Genomic DNA, 19455 nt, shown 5'->3' with positions numbered 1-19455 from the left:
AAATTTTATAGCGTTACGTCTTACACCTTTGTGGAACCCGGCGTTTGGCCGTGGGATTAAAGATGCTATAAATTTCTCAGTACGTGACTGCGAAGGTGCTGGTGAGTTATTTGCAGCCTCATCCTTAACACACTGTCTTTGTCTCTTCACAGCTCCATCCACTGTGTCCATAATGCACCAGGTCAGCCGCTCTGTGGACAGCATCACTCTCTCCTGGTCCCAGCCCGACCAGCCTAATGGAGTCATTCTGGACTATGAACTACAGTATTATGAAAAGGTACCATCGAAGCCTTCAGTAATCCATATCAACGTCAGTTCCATTTCCTTTCCTCCTGTAGCAGCTAAATAAACCATGAGCTGCAGGTAAAAAACAACTCTTTTGTTTAGTCGCACCATACTATCTCCTCACGCTCGTTTGCATAACAGCACATCCTAGGAGGCATGTTGACGGAGCTTCTGAACATTGCTTAGAACTTATGCGTGTTCTCTTTCAATTACAATCACGGTCAGTCACTGGGAAAGGAAACCACGCTCAGCTCTGCAGTAGGGCCACTGGGGATTGATGCACAGAGACTTGCGGTTGAAACAATGCTGCACTGACGGCTGTAAAAATAGTAGTCAAGGGGGCAAGCTCCTCCGAATCAGCATACTTTCTCACAAGAAAACTCTGCAGTCGTACATGCGCATCGATTCAGACCATTCAAAACCGATCGCTTAAACGCGTACAACCGTCGAGAGACTGGACCCGATCACACGCATGTATAGTACACGTGTGTATACTCTCGCGCGCATACGCTGCATTTGTTGAGCTTTCATCCGCACACTCAGCCGTTGAATATAATTCCCTTTACTGACACTGTTGGAGAGAGCTGTCAAAACAATTGTCCCGGCCCCTGCTGTGGCTCAGAAGTGTTGGCTGAGCGCTGGGTTGAAGGGAGCAGCTAAAAGAGTCTCAGTCTCTGTTCTCAGACCTGTCAGCGTTCTGGAGAGGAGTATGGCAGAGAGGCACGGCTCTGATCATCAGAAGGCACGGCTCAGAAAAAGCTGCCTGACCTGAAACTGCCACCAAATGTACCTTCCTTACTGGTGGATGTCTGCCTCTCTAAGTTCTGCTGCTTTATCAAACATTATGCTTTTTGTGGTATCACGTTATTCAGATTAGCTCTATTGTGGTTACTGTAGATGTCTGTTCAAATCAGTATAGGATCGATGTTTTTCTGCTCTTGATACAGTATGTTAAAAGAAGAACAAGCTTTCAGTGTAACTAAACTGTATATTCTGTTTGGCACAATATTATTATTGTATTCATCTCTAAATAGTTCTTAGTCATACTCAGTTTATCATTTTAATAGCATAAAAGTAGAAAACAAACCACATCCCATTGTCGAAGTCAGAATTCTGAGCTTGTGTTGAATTCATTTTTGGTCTCAAACTACTGTACTAAGAGTCAGCACTGTGCTGACAAGGTCGTATCATTTGTCCTAGATCTTAACCTAGTATGTAATTTATTCATGTGGCATTCATAATTGTTAGTCTTTGCAATCGGACTGTAATTACTTATGTTCACAAATCGAACATGTTGTTTTTCCTCTCTTAGGACCAATCAGAATACAACTCCACCACGATCAGGAGCCAGACCAACACAGTGGTCGTCCGTGGCCTCAAGTCAGGAAGCATCTACGTGTTCCAGGTCCGGGCGCGCACCGTGGCCGGGTTTGGACGCTACAGTGGCAAACTCTACTTCCAGACCATGACGGAGGGTGAGAATTCAGCCAATGTTCACCAAAGCACGCATATGCTGTTATCACCTCTCATGCGTGGCCTATCCACACACCATGTAGTATGGTATGGATTCAGACAGACAGCTGTGGCAATGAAAGGGAATCATGTTGTGGAGTAAACAATAAGATAACTTACGCTAGTCAATCTTTATTTTCATGTCTCTGTCAGTACTTGGAAACATCCTTCAAAGAATACTGCTCTAATTACTCCATTATTCTTATTTAGACATATAACAATGCTTTCTTCTATGTGGTACACAGTGGGAAAGTATTAAAGTCAGATTTCTTTTTGAAAAACAAAATGTATTAAGTTTCATATTACCCTCTTCAATAGTACGGAAATCACCTTTTAGACCAAAGGTATGTTTTTGCCATTTGCCACCATAAGCCTTTAAGTTGGATGAGGCCGAAGCTGTCTTATCTTTGGACAATGACACAACTCAGAGGAGAAGGAACATTCAGTAAACATCAGTCATGTAGGTTAATGTTAGAGCCAAGGCCTGGGTTTTCCCCTCTGAACATCTCATTTCCTTCAGCCTGCTGTGCCCAGGGCCATCATTAGCCCGAACTCTCGCACAAACATCCCTGATGCTGCCACACGCACAGATCCCAGCAGTATGGCTTCATCCAACTGACTCATAACTGTAAACACTGAGTAACCTGGAGGATATATAAGGCTCAGTGTTACTATCCTTTCTTTTTTTTCACCATAAATATCCTTTTTATGAAATAAATAAATAAAAGAAGGAAGAACTGTTCAAAGTGATTCTCACCCATATTTGATGTCCCCATACACTCAATAGTTCTGTTTTCTGCTGCAAGGAGACACTGATTACCATCGCGTATAAAGCTGACAGTGTATCTACAGTGTGTGATGGGCACAGCTCTGAAAAGGCTTCTGGAAAAAAATGAGCAGAAAGTGAAACAAGCTCTCACCGGGAATGCACACTTTGGGGTTATTCAAAGTACAACATGCAGTAAAGGAGCATAACAAACCAGCAGTTCTCAGCAGATTGACATCAAGGCCCATTAGTCTGAAAGACTGGTAATACTATAATGCAGTTCATGTATAAGCCTTTAACTCGTCCTATGCTCACCCATTAGTGGAGACTGATGAACAGTCCCGCTTTCCTGTGTATTATAAACTATTTATTAAATATTTACACAGTATTTATAACTGTTATACTGTAGGTGAGGTTATGATGAAGTGTTATTTAGAAGGGTTTTAGCCTAACCCCTTATCATACAATATGAATGCTTCCCACAGATGCAGTTAGAACTCACTAACCCTGCATCAGGCTAAAAATGTGAGGTTGCGTGTCATTTGCACTTCTCAATAGAAGGATCTGGCTCTGCCTCTGTGTGCCCATTCAGTAGCTGCATTCCTGCTCTTGGCTGCCTGATCAGTCTGGGTCTCACCCAAACATGCTCTCTCTCCTCACTTCACACACTTTCTGCCAGATGATTTGTCCATATCCGCGGCACATTCACTGCGCTTTGGAAAATGGTCCATGCAGCCAGTCAAGATGCCAAGATGCTCATTGGTTCACCCAGCCGTATGTCTGTCTGTCACCCATTGCTTCCTCCATATGCAGCGGCTCAGATGCTCCTCCATATGTTTCAGCATGTGACTCTGTGTGTGTGGGTTTGTGTGTGTGTGTGTGTGCATAGCACTATGTTTATGTGCTTATTCCTTCTTTCTATAGCGGAGTACAACACCAGCATTCAGGAGAAGCTCCCTCTCATCATTGGGTCAGCAGCGGCCGGCTTGGTCTTCCTCATTGCTGTGGTCGTCATCATCATCGTCTGTAATCGGTGAGTCAGTCCTGTCGCAGTCCTTACAAAACTGCCTGTCAGTTCAGAACCAGTACAACTTCTGCACAAACTCACAAAGTGGCCACTTTTCTTTTTTTAGTCATTTTTCTGTCTGTGCAGTCGGATGAATCGGGTCTGTTGACTAATATTAGTTGGAGAGATAAAACCATCTGAGTTCAAAGATATTAATTCTTAATAAATTCCATTTCAACTGCAGAACTAATAAATAAATCACAATATTGTCATTTCCGTTCCTGCTAGGACCATGGATTTTAAAAGTGTAGCCCACATAGTGGTTTGTTGTTTTGAGAAACCCCAGAAGTCTTGGACAGACTATTTTCAATACAGCATATAGCCATCTTGTATAATGGTGGGATGGGGGAGAGGTTGTGTTATTGAGATTTCTGAGAACGGTCCGACAGTCAAAGAAGTAAAAAGTTTTAATACACTGCGGTGGCTGTATCACCCAACTCAAAAAGGTACAAAGATGAGTCTGTGCCACGCTACTGGCCAGATGAAACAGCAATGTAGTCAGAAAACATGCAGTATAGTGTGGAATAAAAACTCATTTGCATGCATGAAAATTTGATTTGCCTTGCCTCATGCAGTCATAGAAATTAGTTTTGAGATACAAGTTTTAAAGTGGGTTCCTCTCTGTTTATATTGCAATGAATTTCACACATGCCATTTATGAATCTGGTTAGTTGTATGAAAACAAAGGGCAGTTTACATAACATTTGGGATGTACCAATACATATTTTTCTCACGATCAATATTACGATACCTCAACTGATACCGATACCTGATCAGATATCAGTGTTCTCTTTTTCTGATGTTTAAAATCTGAATAAGTCACTTGATGAAACTCTTTATTCTAAATATAATGTAAGTTTACTTGAGGTCAGGCACTGCTGTGGCTCAGCAGCACAAACTGAATTTCATACTGACATTGACAAAGAAGCTGCACTTAATGTGGATCAGCTACATCTGGCTGATATCCACTATGAGCTGGATATTGATTTGATGGATCAGATGCTTGACACTGTTTTGTATCTATCATGAAGATAGAATAGAGAAGTGTGTTATTAATTATTCTGCTGCCCAGTTCGAAGCCCTCCCTCCCTCCCTCACTTACATTTGCACTTAGTCCTCCTTATCGTAGATAGACTCATGATTTTGAAACAGTTCCTAGCTGCCACGCTGAAGTGCACCACAAAGGAAAACATATTATGACTGCACGGCTCGCTACCTCGCCCAGTGTAGCAAAAAAAGTCAAACGCTTCTCTACCTACAACGTAATGGCTCTCCCCATGTGAACTTGGTTGGTGGTATCTTGGGTGTAGGTAAACCTGGGGCTGTTTGATCTGTATCTCTGCCTCTCCCTGCTCCCTGTCTTTGAACCAGAGCTAGAGTTCTTTGTCTTTCCCCCAGCAGGCGTGGCTTCGACAGGGCTGACTCAGAGTACACAGACAAACTGCAGCACTACACCAGCGGCCACAGTGAGTAAACCCACCACTCCTCCCTTTACCACTGCCTCCAAGCAGCACACCTGTCTCCATGACTACCGTCTTACACAGTCATCTCCATGGCTATCATTCAGCCTCTCCGCTGCCTCACACACCTGTCTCCATGGCTACCACCTTGCATGCTGGTGTCCTTGGCTACGGACCAGCACAGCACAGCACAGCTTCATTTGCCCGTCCCCCACTTCGGAGTAATCCTGCCCGTTGTTTGACTCTGCTCACTTGGAGCCTGGATTTAACCACATCAAAACCAGTGTTCGTGTGTGCGTTGTGTGCATCATTACATTTCATTGTTAACTAAATCCATTGTGGTGGAAATAGGTCAGTCCTTACTCACATTAGCATGCTAATGCCACATGACTCATTTGCCATTGTTAAAAAATTCAAAAGACTTGGTGAATGAATGGAAGTTCTCAATGATCTTCTTTCTTCATATCGTACAGAACCATATAGCTTCAATGACAATAACATAGGAACAGATTTGGTGAGAAAGAACGGTTTCGGGAGTCATTTCACCACGGCTAATCCATCATTCTCCTGCTTGATTGGAAAACCACAGATCTCTTTCTATCTCAAGTTTATGACCCCCATCTTAATGTGTTTATTTAATTCTGTAATTACCGCACTGCTCCCTCCTCTTTCATATCAATAACTATAAATGGTTTCTCGATTAAATCCGATCACGCTGTGAAAAGAAGTCCAGTTCATAATGGAGTGGAGCTATTAACAGCAGAGGCCAACGTGTCCTGTGTGCATCCTGTCCTCTCCCCAGTCACAGTTCAGGCTTCTGCCCCTGTGTTTTGGTGGTCCTTGCCATGGTGGGAGGGTGGTCTGTTGAACAGTGCTTTGGCTTGGGGAGAGATTGTAGGGTTTTAGTAAAGGGGTGGGGGGGAGGTTTGCCTGGTAAGATCCTCACCATCTGTTCATCTCTGCGGCACGTTTCTTCAGTAGTGGTGTGCCAGGTTTTGGGGCGGTGTGCATGTTCTTCTAGCTCTGAAACGGGCTAGGCATGAGTTCAGTATCCATTCAAATAGCCTCAGGCCTGATGTGGAGGTGAGAGCCGAATAATCGGATTTAAAACTCGGGACACTTAAGTCCCTGAACACTTAAAGGCCACCTTAAGCCAATTTACCTGGCATCAGGGCTTAGGAGAGCCAATTTATTTCTTGGAGTGGAGCTGAGCGATGCTGATATAGGGCCCGGGTTTCTCTCCCGAGTGTTAATGGCACTGTGACTCACAGGAGATGATATATATATATATATTAACCCAACCTTATCACAGCTAAGAAGACTGCTAGTACTGTGTCCTTGCTGGCTGAATAGCCATACACATAGCCATGAGGCACTAGTCATAACCATCATTTGTAACCACAATGCCTCCTCCATTTTTCTAACCTTCATCGACCGGATGTCAAACACAAAATCGCATAATTGCTCTGGAATGTGTGAATGCAAGGTGAATTGATTGTTAATGTGCCTGAATGCATTTGAACTGTCAAAGCCTGTAGGAGTGTAAGCATGACCACAAGAATCAAATATTATAGCTGTTCCTTCCTTTTTTCCAAGTGACTCCAGGAATGAAGATATATATTGATCCGTTCACATATGAGGACCCCAATGAGGCTGTGAGGGAGTTTGCCAAGGAGATTGATATATCCTGCGTGAAGATTGAACAGGTCATTGGTGCAGGTAATGGAAAAATCTGACTGGAACGTGGATGGAATACCACGCTGTTAAATAGCTTGACTGTTACTTGATTTCTAAATACAAATGTGTGCAGGAAAGCTGCTTACTTTTAGTTTACTTTTCCTTTTTTTTTCACAGGAGAGTTTGGGGAGGTTTGCAGTGGGAACCTAAAGCTTCCAGGTAAAAGGGAAATGTTTGTGGCCATAAAGACTCTCAAGTCCGGCTACACGGAGAAGCAGAGGCGGGACTTTCTGAGCGAGGCCAGCATAATGGGGCAGTTCGACCATCCTAACGTCATCCACCTGGAGGGCGTGGTCACCAAGAGCAGCCCCGTCATGATCATCACCGAGTTCATGGAGAACGGATCTCTGGACTCCTTCCTCAGAGTAAGACATAGAATGAGATATAATGAGAAATAATCATGGAAATGCCAAAGTGGAGTTCTATTCAAGGATAACCGTTGGCCATATGGTAATAATGAAAAGTCAACCAGACGGCAGACGGCACCTAACGATACCGCCGACAGCTCTGCAGCGCGACTTCCTGAGCTACTGTTAATGTTAGTTTCACAGACTGACAGCAGAGCAGCTCGGCTGCTTTGAATCCTCCAGGTCTCAATTCAGGCTTTTTATTGTGACAAGCCTAAAAAAATAGTATGAAGAAGATAAAAGCTTAAAGAGGAGTTTGTGACGTCTTCATCCACCAGCGTCTGTTACGTTCTACTGCTGCTGAGCTACCTGCCAGCTACCTGTCAAACACTGATGCGATGCAGTCACCCCTGCCCCACAAAGAGAGCACCGTTGTTCTTTTTTAGCTGTTCCACTAACTCACAGAATTAACATTAATTAACTACATTCACTGCCAGCAGCAAGTTTTGTCATTATACCAAGTGAAATAAACAGCTGCCAGTTTAAACTTTCACCTCCTACAAATGATGTTATAATGCTGCTAATTATGTGGGGTTATACTTGGAATTCTAGTTCTTACAGTACTATTTGACAGTCGCACTCTGACAAATATTTACATAAGCATGATTAATCATTCAACCCAAGGATGGTTTATTCAGACACCTTACAAGCTAGGATTCAAATCCTTGTTGCACACAGCCACACTCCCATGCATGTACACACATATTAGTCCAATAATTTGACATGGTTTATTCGCTCATGCGCTGTAATCGTCTAGTAAATATTATTAGTCCCAGATTCTGTCCTGTTAGGATGATGTCAATCATCAGTTTTTAGTTAGGGCTCCCTCATCTCTGTGTAGATATGCCTCAAAATTAACATCTACAGAACATCTGCTAACTCCATCTACTGTATCTATGATGCGTTGTGTTTTATTTTTAAATATTTTTTCTGTGAGTATTTACAATGAGGCAACACATGCCAGAGTCTTGCAAAGCCAGAGTCCATGTCTCTGATGTTTCCCTGGGTTTTGTTTTGCATTCAGTCCACACTTGCTCCACTGCTCCTTATGCAGAAGCTACAGACTGTGGGTGAATGTGGAAATAGCACACTTACTTTTTTTTCCCTTCGACTCCCTGACAAGAAATATGCATCGCTCACAAGTTCATGGGATTTTTAATTTTCATAATCTAACCAGAGGAGGATATTACAGAGAACCGGCCATGCTACTCCCATTTACAACCCGCATACATAATTCAAATACTTTGCAAGACTTAAAATGAGATGTCAGAATTTAAAAATGAAGCTGGTTATGAGATGAAATGTCACATCAGCCCTTTACCATCTGTCTTGGGATGTTAGCGGAATAAAAACAAAAAATTGGGCTTTTTTGTATGATCTCATCCAAACTAGCTGCATTTTTTGATCAAGCACAAAAGGGACTGTAATTTATGGAAATTGCAGATGTCTGAAAAGCTGTATAAAGGCTAAGTAATTAATTGAAATATTATCAAAATTGCAGTATGGCCAAATGCAACATCCCAATCACAAAAACTGCCATTTTCTTTGATAGAAGTAAAATCTTTAAGAACCATATGAAGCATCATTGTGCTACACAGATGCCCCAACCTATAAATAATATTCTCTAAATGTAAGAAAACAAAAATCAACCAAACAAAAAGTACATCATTATTAATTTTTCCAATGCAAATAAAATGCAAAAATTAGCAGTCCGACTGAAATTGTGGCTGATCTCACTGATTATTATTTTTTAAAGATAGCCCTAATTTTTAGTTAAACTAATGATGTGATGAGAAATCTCTATGTAGTGCAACACAGAGTATGCCAATGTAAGTAAGTACAGTAGGAATGCTACATTTTAAATCACTTGAGCCCTATCCTTTCCTGAAGTAAAAAAACATGTTATTATGTTGTTTTGTGGAAGCAGATGTGTAGCTTACGCAGTAAATTGTGTGTGCAATTAACAAGGCCCGTTTAATTCCATGTGAATCACTGTGTTTGAAGGATTCAGTGGCATTATTAAATTGAAAACACACACTGCCTCTTTTAAGCGTTTCCATGGGTTCAGAGCCTCCCTGGCAGTCACTTTAAGCCTCCTATTGCATTAAAACCTTCCTCTCCCCAGACTCCACAGTCTTTACAGTATTCGCATTCTGCCTCCGACCTCAGAGACACAAAGCATCAGCTCTTTTTGGAATTTGATCTCACAGTGAAGGCTGTTTGTGTATATGTAGATGGTTTACTAAACATATTTGACAGAACATTGTATTCAAAAACAACAGGGAACCTCTGCAGCAGCTCACTGTGACAGTTTATGACAACAGTGTCAAAGACTCTGAACATGGATTGTGTCTTCTCTGAGGTGATTGGTGGGTGGCTGGTTAAAAATGGTCTCTGCAGTCTATAGTGAGCTGCCTGCTGAAGGATTGTCTCCCCTGCTGCCTCCCGCAGGAAAAACCTGCAGGGTAGAGCGAGCAGGAACAGGGAGGAGAGATTGATCAGAGCTGGCTTCTTATCAGCAGCCAAACATGAGCAGAGGAAAAGTCGAGGGAAGAAGTGAAGGAAGAAAAGAATGAGATTTTTTTGACAGAAAACATATAAATATAAATCACAGCAGACCTCGATTCACGCGGTTCATACAAAATTTGCAGTTATTTCTTTCAGCTAACCTGACCCCAAAGACTTTAGAGGAATCTTTCCAATTAAAGTATATGCAAACACAGCACTCAGATTAGGTGGCAATGTGTATTTGTGAGAAAGGTTTCATGAATAATGCATTCTGCTTAATTGCTGTGGTACACGAGGAGGAGCAGCTTGACGTGAGGATAAGCATGCGCTCAGCTAATGAGCAGCAAAATGTTTGAAAGAGAAATAGGCTATAGCGGAGCCGGAGCGGTCACGCAGACTGTTAATATGGCCGTGCTCTGGGCCCTTCTCTTCTGGCGCTGCCCCTTCCAATCCCCTCTCTCTCAGCCTCTCCGTCTGTCCACGCCGAGCCCCGAGCTCCCATGATCCGTTCTCTGGAATCTTTCTGTTCTGCAGGCGTCGTGGTGGGTGGTGGGGGAGAGTGCAGGTGTGCGCAGTTGGAGGCACAGCTGCACCACTGCTCCAGACGCTCCCCATGCACGGGGTAAAGCCCTCACCAAACCGTGGAGGGGAACAGCTGTAGACAGCTTAGCCCTGCCCAGCCTGGACAAGGCCAGTTGAGCCCAACCCAAACCTTGCTGCCTGTATCCTGGCTGCAGGGCGTCTTCAGAGAAACCAATACTTCAGCATAACTTTTTTATTTTATTTTTTTTTCGGGGATGGATTCCAAACAGATCTGTGAAAATAAAGATTAGCATATTGAGAACTAACAGTTTGTTAATTCACATGGATGATGAGTTCTAAAAGATTCGTTTCATAAAGTTTTATTGCGTGAAACAAGAAGCAGCTTTTTGATATTATATAAATCCCCCTGGCTTCCAGCACTTCACTTCAGCACCAGTCTTTCTTGCTTCTTGACATAATGCAGTGAACTGCCTAAGATGTATTGGAGTACTGTCAGAAAGAAGAGGGTCAATGCATGTCAAGGCGAGGATGCTACTAAACAAAGAAGGAAAAAACAAGTTAAAACTGCCTCTGACAGGGAACTTGGGTTCACCATCACAGCTAGTAGAATATTTAAATACCTACTGACAGCCTGACTATATCCCCCATATTGTGAGGTGGCCCAGAATTACCACTCCAGGCAATAATGTATTCTAACACTATGTCATTTTTACAGCAAAACGATGGGCAGTTTACTGTGATCCAGCTGGTTGGTATGCTGCGCGGCATCGCCTCAGGCATGAAGTACCTTGCTGACATGAACTACGTGCACCGTGACCTCGCTGCCCGAAACATCCTGGTCAACAGCAACCTGGTGTGCAAGGTGTCAGACTTCGGCCTCTCACGCTTCCTGGAGGACGATACCTCAGACCCAACCTACACTAGTGCTTTGGTAAGACATGTTCAAGTCACTCACTATGTAAAATAAAAAAAAGTTTATGAATTTTAAAATGTATAATATTATTTATATATATACAGCTCTGGAAAAAAACAAGAGACCACTTTCACAAATGTTTCTTAAAAGCATCGCTACATGACAGTCATTCTTTTCTTTTCTTTTTTAAATACCAACATAAACACAACTCATTCTCCTTAATGACAATGATGAGGTCATCACCTGAACCACATCTGGTTTTATAGGAAGATTATAAAAACCACTGCTGGATTAAACATTGACATTATCCCACAAAAACTGATTTATAAACTCTTCCTGAGTTCAAATATTCTTGCTGTGTTGTTTAGGAATAAATATCAACATGTTTTATTTGCATTATTATTATTATTCAAGGTCTGAAAAGACTTGAATTTTTGTTATTTAGACTAGTTTAGTCATTAGGCAAGGCAAGGCAATTTTATTTGTATAGCCCGTTTTTTACAGTTTGTCTCAAAGGGCTTTATGGCATCGTAACAACATCCTCTGTCCATCCTCTGTCCTTCATTAGCCAACATACCTTTAAATAGTAAAACCAGAGAAACTGATCATTTTGGGAGTGGTCTCTTAATTTTTTCCAGAGCTGTGTATATATATATATACAGTATATACTATACAGTATATATATATATATGTGTGTGTGTGTGTGTGTGTGTGAAATGCTCAGGTTGATAATCCCATTCAGTGTGGTGCTGCCAGAGGGTTTTATTTAATCCCCTCGTTGTTGTCCCTATGGAGACAAACACTGCCCTTTCACCTGTTCTCCTCTTCCTCCAGCTCCTGTAGTCCATGTACCATACCTCAGTCCCAGGGGTTTTGTTTTATCCACCTCCTAGTTTGGATTACCGTCGGCATAGCTGCCCTGAACAGTGTCTCTCTCCGGAGCCAGGACACTGTGACGGTCATGTTCCGGTCTTGCTTCCCTCGCTGAGGTTGTGCCCTTTGTGTTTGCAGGGTGGGAAGATTCCTATCCGATGGACTGCGCCCGAAGCTATCCAGTACAGGAAGTTCACCTCTGCTAGTGATGTGTGGAGCTACGGGATCGTCATGTGGGAAGTCATGTCTTATGGAGAGAGACCTTACTGGGACATGACCAATCAAGACGTATGTATTTCATTTGCCTGGGGTCATTTTAAAAGTTGCTGTTGATTATTGAGTCAAATTTCAAAACACTTCTTTAGACAGTTCTTCTCATCACATGTATTTCTTACTCCCTGAGTTTCATTAAAGCGTCACACAACTCAAACACCATTAGTGATTGTATCTGTGTTCCCTTGGCTAAACAGCGGGTTTCACACATGGGCTTTATATGAAAATTCCCCCACTCTCACCACAGAGACATAATCAGATCATTTGAAATGCACGGCAGTGCTCAATGGACAATTTCTGCTCTTGACTGGAGCCTCCATTTCCTATCTCCCTCTGGGTAGCAGGAGAGAGAGCAAATTATATGGAGAGAGATAATGAAAATAGTTTCAAATTGAAAGTGAGAACACTAATGTGCTAAGAGGGACTGAGGACCTTAACGGTTATCTTATTAGCAGCTTCAGATAGTGTTTCTGCTCCATCGGGGTCCTCGTTTGGAGGTCTCATGAATGAGATTAATCTGGGTCTGAATGGAGCTCCTTTAATGGCCCTGGTAATGAGCAGGGGATTGTGCGTCCTCGTCACAAGTGTCCTCCGGGTTGTTCCACTCTGTTAACTGTGCACCACCTCTGTTTGCCCCCCGACCAACAACATCACGGGCCCAAGTCAGACATATCTTTAAGGTGGCTTTCTGGAGAGCGAGCATTAAACACTTTGTAAAAGCCAGAGATGAGGTCACCGCTGGCAGAGCGCAAGTGGAAATGTGAACTTAGTGGAATAAGGTTGATGTTCATAATGACCCGGCCGGTGTTTAACAACTCATCACATCCAGAAGCAATGTGGTGATGTGATGTGCACAAATATGTGTATTTCTACATCCGTAGGTATTCATGTAATAACTATTTAACAGTTGTTTTCTCTGTGATGAGAAGCGCAGATGGTGTCGTTACATCTTCATCAGGGGAAGAGAGCGCATTGGCTCAATATTTACTTCGCTTTAGACAAGACTGTTGTGAATGTCACATCAACTATTCAACAGCTCATAGCAGATATATTTTATGTACTCATGACATTTATATAGTGTGAGGTGATGGCTCCAGTTGGATCACATCACTGGTGGAAAGTTACTCAGCACATTTAATCAAGCATCGCACTCAAGTCGAGTTTTGTGGTATCTCAGTATTTTCATTTTGAGGCTACTTTGCACTGCATCTCCAATACAAGAGAAACAGAAATTCTTCCCTTTTCAGGTTCAAATTTTACATTAAAAATGTGATGAACTTTTTACAACGCTACATTGTGAATTTCAAGATTAAATCCCTAGTTCCCTGTTACAAAGCAGCAGTCAAGACTCTTGTGAAGTCTCTAATGCCTAAAGGTTATTCATTTAACCCTTCAAGAACAGTTAATGTTTGACAAAACCAATAGTGAAAAGTACAAATAAGTTACCATGTCAACTTCCTTCTGACCCCTCAGATTTATTTGTGATCCTTTGGAGGGAACTAAAACTTGTCCCAGCTCAACCAGCAATAAAAAAATACAATGACACATCACTATAAATAATGTGATAAACAATAATAACAATAACAACAATAATTTTATAGTTTGTTACAAATACTTTCGGATTTCTACTTGATATTGTAGTAATTATTTGAACTATATTTTCCTGAATGAACTCTGGTCTAAGTACTTCTTCCAGCACTGGATTGTACACTCCTCTTGTCATATAATTGCACCTCCTGTTTGTAGAGCCTTGTAGCAACCCTTAGAGATCTCTGTCTCCCCCTGCAGGTCATCAACGCCATAGAGCAGGACTACCGGCTGCCCCCGCCCATGGACTGTCCCAGCGCGCTCCACCAGCTCATGTTGGACTGCTGGCAGAAAGACCGCAACAACCGGCCCAAGTTCAGCCAGATTGTCAACAACCTGGACAAGATGATCCGCAACCCCAACACGCTGAAGGCCATGACCCCGCTGTCTTCAGGGTGAGTGGCAGCATCCAGTGGTGGACAGTAACACAGTACATTTACTTGAGTACTGTACTTAAGTACATATCCAGAGGATTTGTACTTTACTTGAGTATTATATTTCTTAGGTACTTATTACTCTTACTTGAATACATTTCCAAGACAAATATTTTTACTTTTACTGGAGTTAATTTCTAGGAAGGCTAAAAAGTACAAGTCATTTTTCTAAAATACTATTGGACACAAGCTGTGTTTGTCAAAGAAGGAAACCTATCACAGTGCAGCTCTCCACTGAGATCTACGTCATCCCTCCCCATCAGGATACCGCCAAAGTAGCCACGCTCTCCACTGCGTTTGTCAACTCAAAACTATACCGCGGTAATACAGCACTGAATTGTGGACAAAGTCATGTCCCCTCAGTGAGGGGGGGGGGGGGGGGGGGGGGTATGGTAGAAAATGCCTTGCCTGATGTGTGTAGGGGAGCTGGGGGGTGTAAAATGTGAAAATGACAGTTGCTGTCCTCTTATGATCCCATTCACTTTATTTGTTTTTCTAGAATCTAGGTGTTTCTGCAGCTTTATAGAACATTGTGGTTCTAAAAGCAGCACATCAGTGCAGCTGCTTTCAAAGAGTTCATTCTCACAAACAAGAGTTAAAAGCTCCTTAAATTCATTTAGAAAACATTATAGTAATTCATTGATGTGAAAAATAAGAAATGTACTCTTACTCTTACTTTTACTTAAAGTAAATTTAAAAGCATGTACTTTTGGATACTTAAGTACCTTTAAAAGCAAGTACTTTTTGACTCTTACTGGAGTAACATGTCGACTGAGCTACTTTTACTTGTAACGGAGTAAATTTTGACCAGTAGTATTTGTACTCTTACTCAAGTACTGGGGTGGAGTACTCTACTCTACTCTACTACTAAGTTAGATTTCTACCAGTTTCCTGTTCTCTTCTTGTCAGTAACACGTGTGTTGAATGTGTTTTCTTTCTTTCTTCTTTTCTCTGCTCGGTCCTTCTCTCTCTGTGTGGTGTCTGCATATGTGTCACTGTGGGCTTCCCACAAGACAGGCCTGTTGGTTTTAGCATCATTTCACAATTCACATTGATGTGGAGAACATCTAGAACAATATAATGCATCCAAATGTAAAGCCCCCCCCCCACCCCTCCTAACAGCAAAGCCCTGCTCCTACGACAGTGCCATCCGTGGCACAGTTCACTTTTGCCGAACTCGGTGTCTCCTGTTTCTCCTGGCGCCGAGCGGTTATGTAAATTAAAGCCTTTTGGTTCGATAGATCAAATCCTTCCCACGAAGGCTTCGGGCGAATCCTGGATTGAAGCCGTTGTGCAATTTTCAAAACAAAACATTTTGAAGCATTTCTGCTCTGGGTGTTAGTTTCCTTTGAGAGCCAGGGTTTGCTGATTTCCATTATCCCCGTCTATACTTTCATTTGTGGTGGGGTGCAGGACCCAGGGCCAGATTTTCCACAGACGCTGAGTGGATGTATTGGCTCCCTGAAACCTATCACTTCATTTGGAAAATACACTCTCCGAGAAATCAGATTGGAAAATAGTGGTTCATGGTGGGATTCTCAACGTACTGTCTCGTCTTTTGAAAATATAATGTAATAATTAATGTTTGAATCAGATGCAGGTGGTCTGGATTTACCATGATGTTAGCCCTGCCACTTATCATTATTCCTAATGGCTTCTTTCTGTGCTCGCCTCAGTGTTCATCTCCCTCTCCTGGACCGCAGCATCCCTGACTTCTCCAGCTTCAGCACCGTGGACGAGTGGCTGGATGCCATAAAGATGGGCCAATACAAAGACAACTTTGCCAATGCTGACTTCTCTACATTTGATGTGGTGTCCCAGATGACCATGGAGTAAGTGCTGACGATCCCCTGCTGTTGCGGGTCAGATAAGCGCGAGGGGAAAAAAAAAAAAAACGAATGTGGAGGGCAGATTTGCTGCGTCTCTTCTATTCCTGAAACCTGAACGAGCAGCAGACTCTGCCTCTGGCCCCGTTATAAAAGACATTAACTGCTCTGCATGTAATTAGCAGATCGTAATATTGCAGTTGCGAGGCTGAACAGTGGGCACAATAGCTCCAAGCCATAAACGATGCCCTTTGTTCTCCGCCATGTGTTCAGCAGGCCTCACTTTGACCTCACTTAAAGTATGGAGAGGAAACATGGGAATATGTTGTTGTTTAGCCAAGGTACAGGGAGAGAAATCATCACAAACAAACAAGATGCAATCGGGTTGAGAATGCCACCTGTGGAGAAACATGTAAAAGCTATTTCCTGTCTACAGATGACCCTGTCTCAGGCCAGAGTTTAGCCCGCAGAGATTCTTTGTCCGAAAACAGATGGTTAAGTGTGATCCAATAAGAGTGATCACAGTTGAAATCCAACATCAGGCATTTCATCATCACGGGATGAGAAACAAAGTGAAACTTTTCATTTATTCTGGTGTTTTTTTATATGACACATGACCGCTGCAATCAGTGTTGTGTCTGTGACTGACTTGGGTCAAAGGGATGCTGTGAATTTGTCTTTTGTAGCGTTTGTTTTGGCGGGCATTAGACGGCTCGGGTTTACACCACATCAGTCAGAAATGTTCAGTCACAGAAAATGCACTCAAATGGCATTTGAACATTTTTTTGTGATTATATGAGCTTCCCGGGCTCAAAGATGGATGATCGCACAGCTGTTTCTCAGCAAATGTATTTTTTCTGCTGTTCTCCGCTGCTCTGCCTCCCCGTCAGTCCTCAAGCTGTTATGTCCTTAGTTTCTGTTTTGTTTTGGTTATGTTGTGCAAAGTTGTTTTTCTCCGGGACTCTGATAGAAAAAACAGATAGATAAAGGGAAGGATGGATGGAAGGCTGTTTACAGTGTGTGGTAACATCAGTCTGACTGGTGCTTCTGTCTCTCATCAACAGCGACATCCTGAGGGTTGGTGTGACGTTAGCAGGCCATCAAAAGAAGATCCTCAACAGCGTCCAGATGATGCGGGCACAAATGAACCAGATCCAGTCGGTGGAGGTTTGACCCTTCCAGTGGAGCAGGGGGGGGGGGGGGGGGGGGGGGGGGGGGGGAGGTGGTTGGGATGCGGGTGCTCTGGCTGCGGAGGATGGAGTGGAAGTTTCTTCTTTTTTTTTTTTTTTTTCGAGTGACAGTGTGTCTGGTCTTCCCACCAGACAACCATTCATCCCCCATTCCCCTCTCCACTTCCCTCTCTCCTCCTCTCACCCCCTCACCCCGAGTCTCTCTCCATCCTTGGGGTTCGCCGTGGAGAGATGTGGAAAACAAGAATCCGTGTGATGAGGCATCGGAGGGGCCGACAGCCAACCCACCTCTCTGGAGCCAGAAACATGGGAGGTTAGAAGTGACCAGCAACACATTTTTTCAATCTTCCACCAATTTTCATTTGATGTTGAACATTTTATTGTTTTGGTTTGTTTGTTCTGATAATTTTGTAAAGATTTTTTTAAAGAAAAAAAAGAGAAAAACTGAGAAAAGGCAAGGAGTTTATCTAAATTTATAGATGATATAAGGTTGTACACTAGAAGAACTGAGTAGGAAAGCTACCCTTTAAAAGGGCAAAAAAAAAACACAAAACAAAAAAAAAAGAAAAGAAGGAAGGGTTGAGGAGGCGAGGACGTCCCCAACGCGGTGTGGATATCGTCTTTGTCGTTTCAATTTTTTGGACAACATGAGGAAACAGAGCTGTCTGAACTGCCGAGGAGACTGAGGGACCGTCACGCACTTCCAGCTGTTTCCACAGGAGAAAAAAAAAAAGAATCAAGAAACGGACGTTCGGCATAGACTGATTCATTCAGACTGACAATTCACACAGTGGAACCAACACTCAAGAAAAAGGAAAAAAAAAAAAAAAAAAAAAAAATTCTCATTGCAAGTAATTTTCTATATTGTGTGAATTTTTGTGATGAAGATTCCCTCACGCCATGCTTCCTCTCACTATAGACAAAAATAACAAGTTTGTTTTTTCCTTTCACAGTGAACTATTCACAGCCTGCCAAATAGAACTCTTCCCTCTTTGCATCCCGATCATGATCCTGTACTGTACATATCAGATGCACTTGACCTGCCATTACCGTGACGACTCAGAGACGTTGTAATGGGTCAGTTGGGGAGCAGAGGAACTGACCACAGGGAGGATTTATTTTGTTGTCCGCCATCAGTTTCTGTCCTCTCTTTTTGAGAAAAAAAAAGAAAACAGCAAACCTCCTACATAGATCCAAATAAACACACACTCACACACACACAAAGCAACGCTGGTTTACATCCAGTGCACTTCCATACACCGTGTCCCGTTCTAGTATCCTCCCTCATGTTGCTCATCTCCAGCGCCGTCTGTGGACACGTGGACACCACGCCGCTCCCCGAGCACTGGGGACTCTGTGTTTGATAGCATGCTGAGTGAGTGGTTAATTTCACAGTGCTTTGATTTGCTGCAATTACTAGAACTCTGTTTGGTAAGAGCTTTGGATTTGACACACTTTACAGAGTATAATGTGGCTGCATTATACTCGGCGCTTCTTCTTCTTCCAGTTTTCCTTTTGAAAAGACAATTCTTATGTTTAAAGGATTAAAGTTTTGATACCACACATGGTTATTTCACACACACATACACAAATACACACAGTCACGAATAGATTTTACAATCAGGCGTTTGTGGAATTAAAAACAAAAAATGCAATGTGTTATATTGTTGCAATTTCTGTATGGATATTATTGAATTGTTATTATTATTACTTTTAGATTTATTTTTTTTTGCTGCACTGAGTCTCCTGTTTGACTCCAACTCTGGATCCTCCATGAATCCTTTGAATTTATTTTTGGAACATGATTCATGTTGGTGCACAAACCCCATGTAGATAAACAGCTTCTCCCTGTGCCAGGTTTTGATTTCACTTTCTAGACAGTATATGCATTTATTGTATGGTTTCCTGTGAACAATACTGTCTTATGAGTTAAGAGCAATTATTGTTTGTATTGTCGTCGCCAACCTGGTGTAAGGGATACGGAGGGGAGGTGGAGGTGGAGAGTTCGTAGCAATGCAGTGATTCCCCCTGAGATGTGGAACCATGTACGTATACAGCCAGCACATGATATCAGC

The 19455-nt window shown here is 42.6% G+C and overlaps 1 protein-coding gene across 2 annotated transcripts in view; it reads left to right on the top strand.

The window, feature by feature from the left end:
- Positions 1-17363, top strand: part of ephb2b (eph receptor B2b) — a gene marked incomplete at both ends in the record, with an annotated part of 127547 nt that extends 110184 nt beyond the window's left edge. The window contains 11 exons of one of the 2 annotated variants that reach the window (XM_083972675.1): positions 153-277; positions 1598-1760; positions 3488-3596; positions 5028-5095; positions 6686-6808; positions 6944-7191; positions 11000-11215; positions 12209-12358; positions 14132-14325; positions 16041-16196; positions 17255-17363. In XM_083972675.1, coding sequence (XP_083828801.1) covers positions 153-277; positions 1598-1760; positions 3488-3596; positions 5028-5095; positions 6686-6808; positions 6944-7191; positions 11000-11215; positions 12209-12358; positions 14132-14325; positions 16041-16196; positions 17255-17363 — 1661 coding nt within the window. The remainder of the gene's footprint in view (positions 1-152; positions 278-1597; positions 1761-3487; positions 3597-5027; positions 5096-6685; positions 6809-6943; positions 7192-10999; positions 11216-12208; positions 12359-14131; positions 14326-16040; positions 16197-17254) is intronic. The other variant, XM_083972674.1, reaches the window with a different exon arrangement.
- Between the last annotated feature and the right edge of the window lie 2092 nt (positions 17364-19455).

The sequence above is a fragment of the Trachurus trachurus genome, assembly GCF_905171665.1.
Source record: "Trachurus trachurus genome assembly, chromosome: 5".
Classification (NCBI taxonomy): domain Eukaryota; kingdom Metazoa; phylum Chordata; class Actinopteri; order Carangiformes; family Carangidae; genus Trachurus; species Trachurus trachurus.
This window is presented reverse-complemented; position numbering and strand designations above follow the sequence as displayed.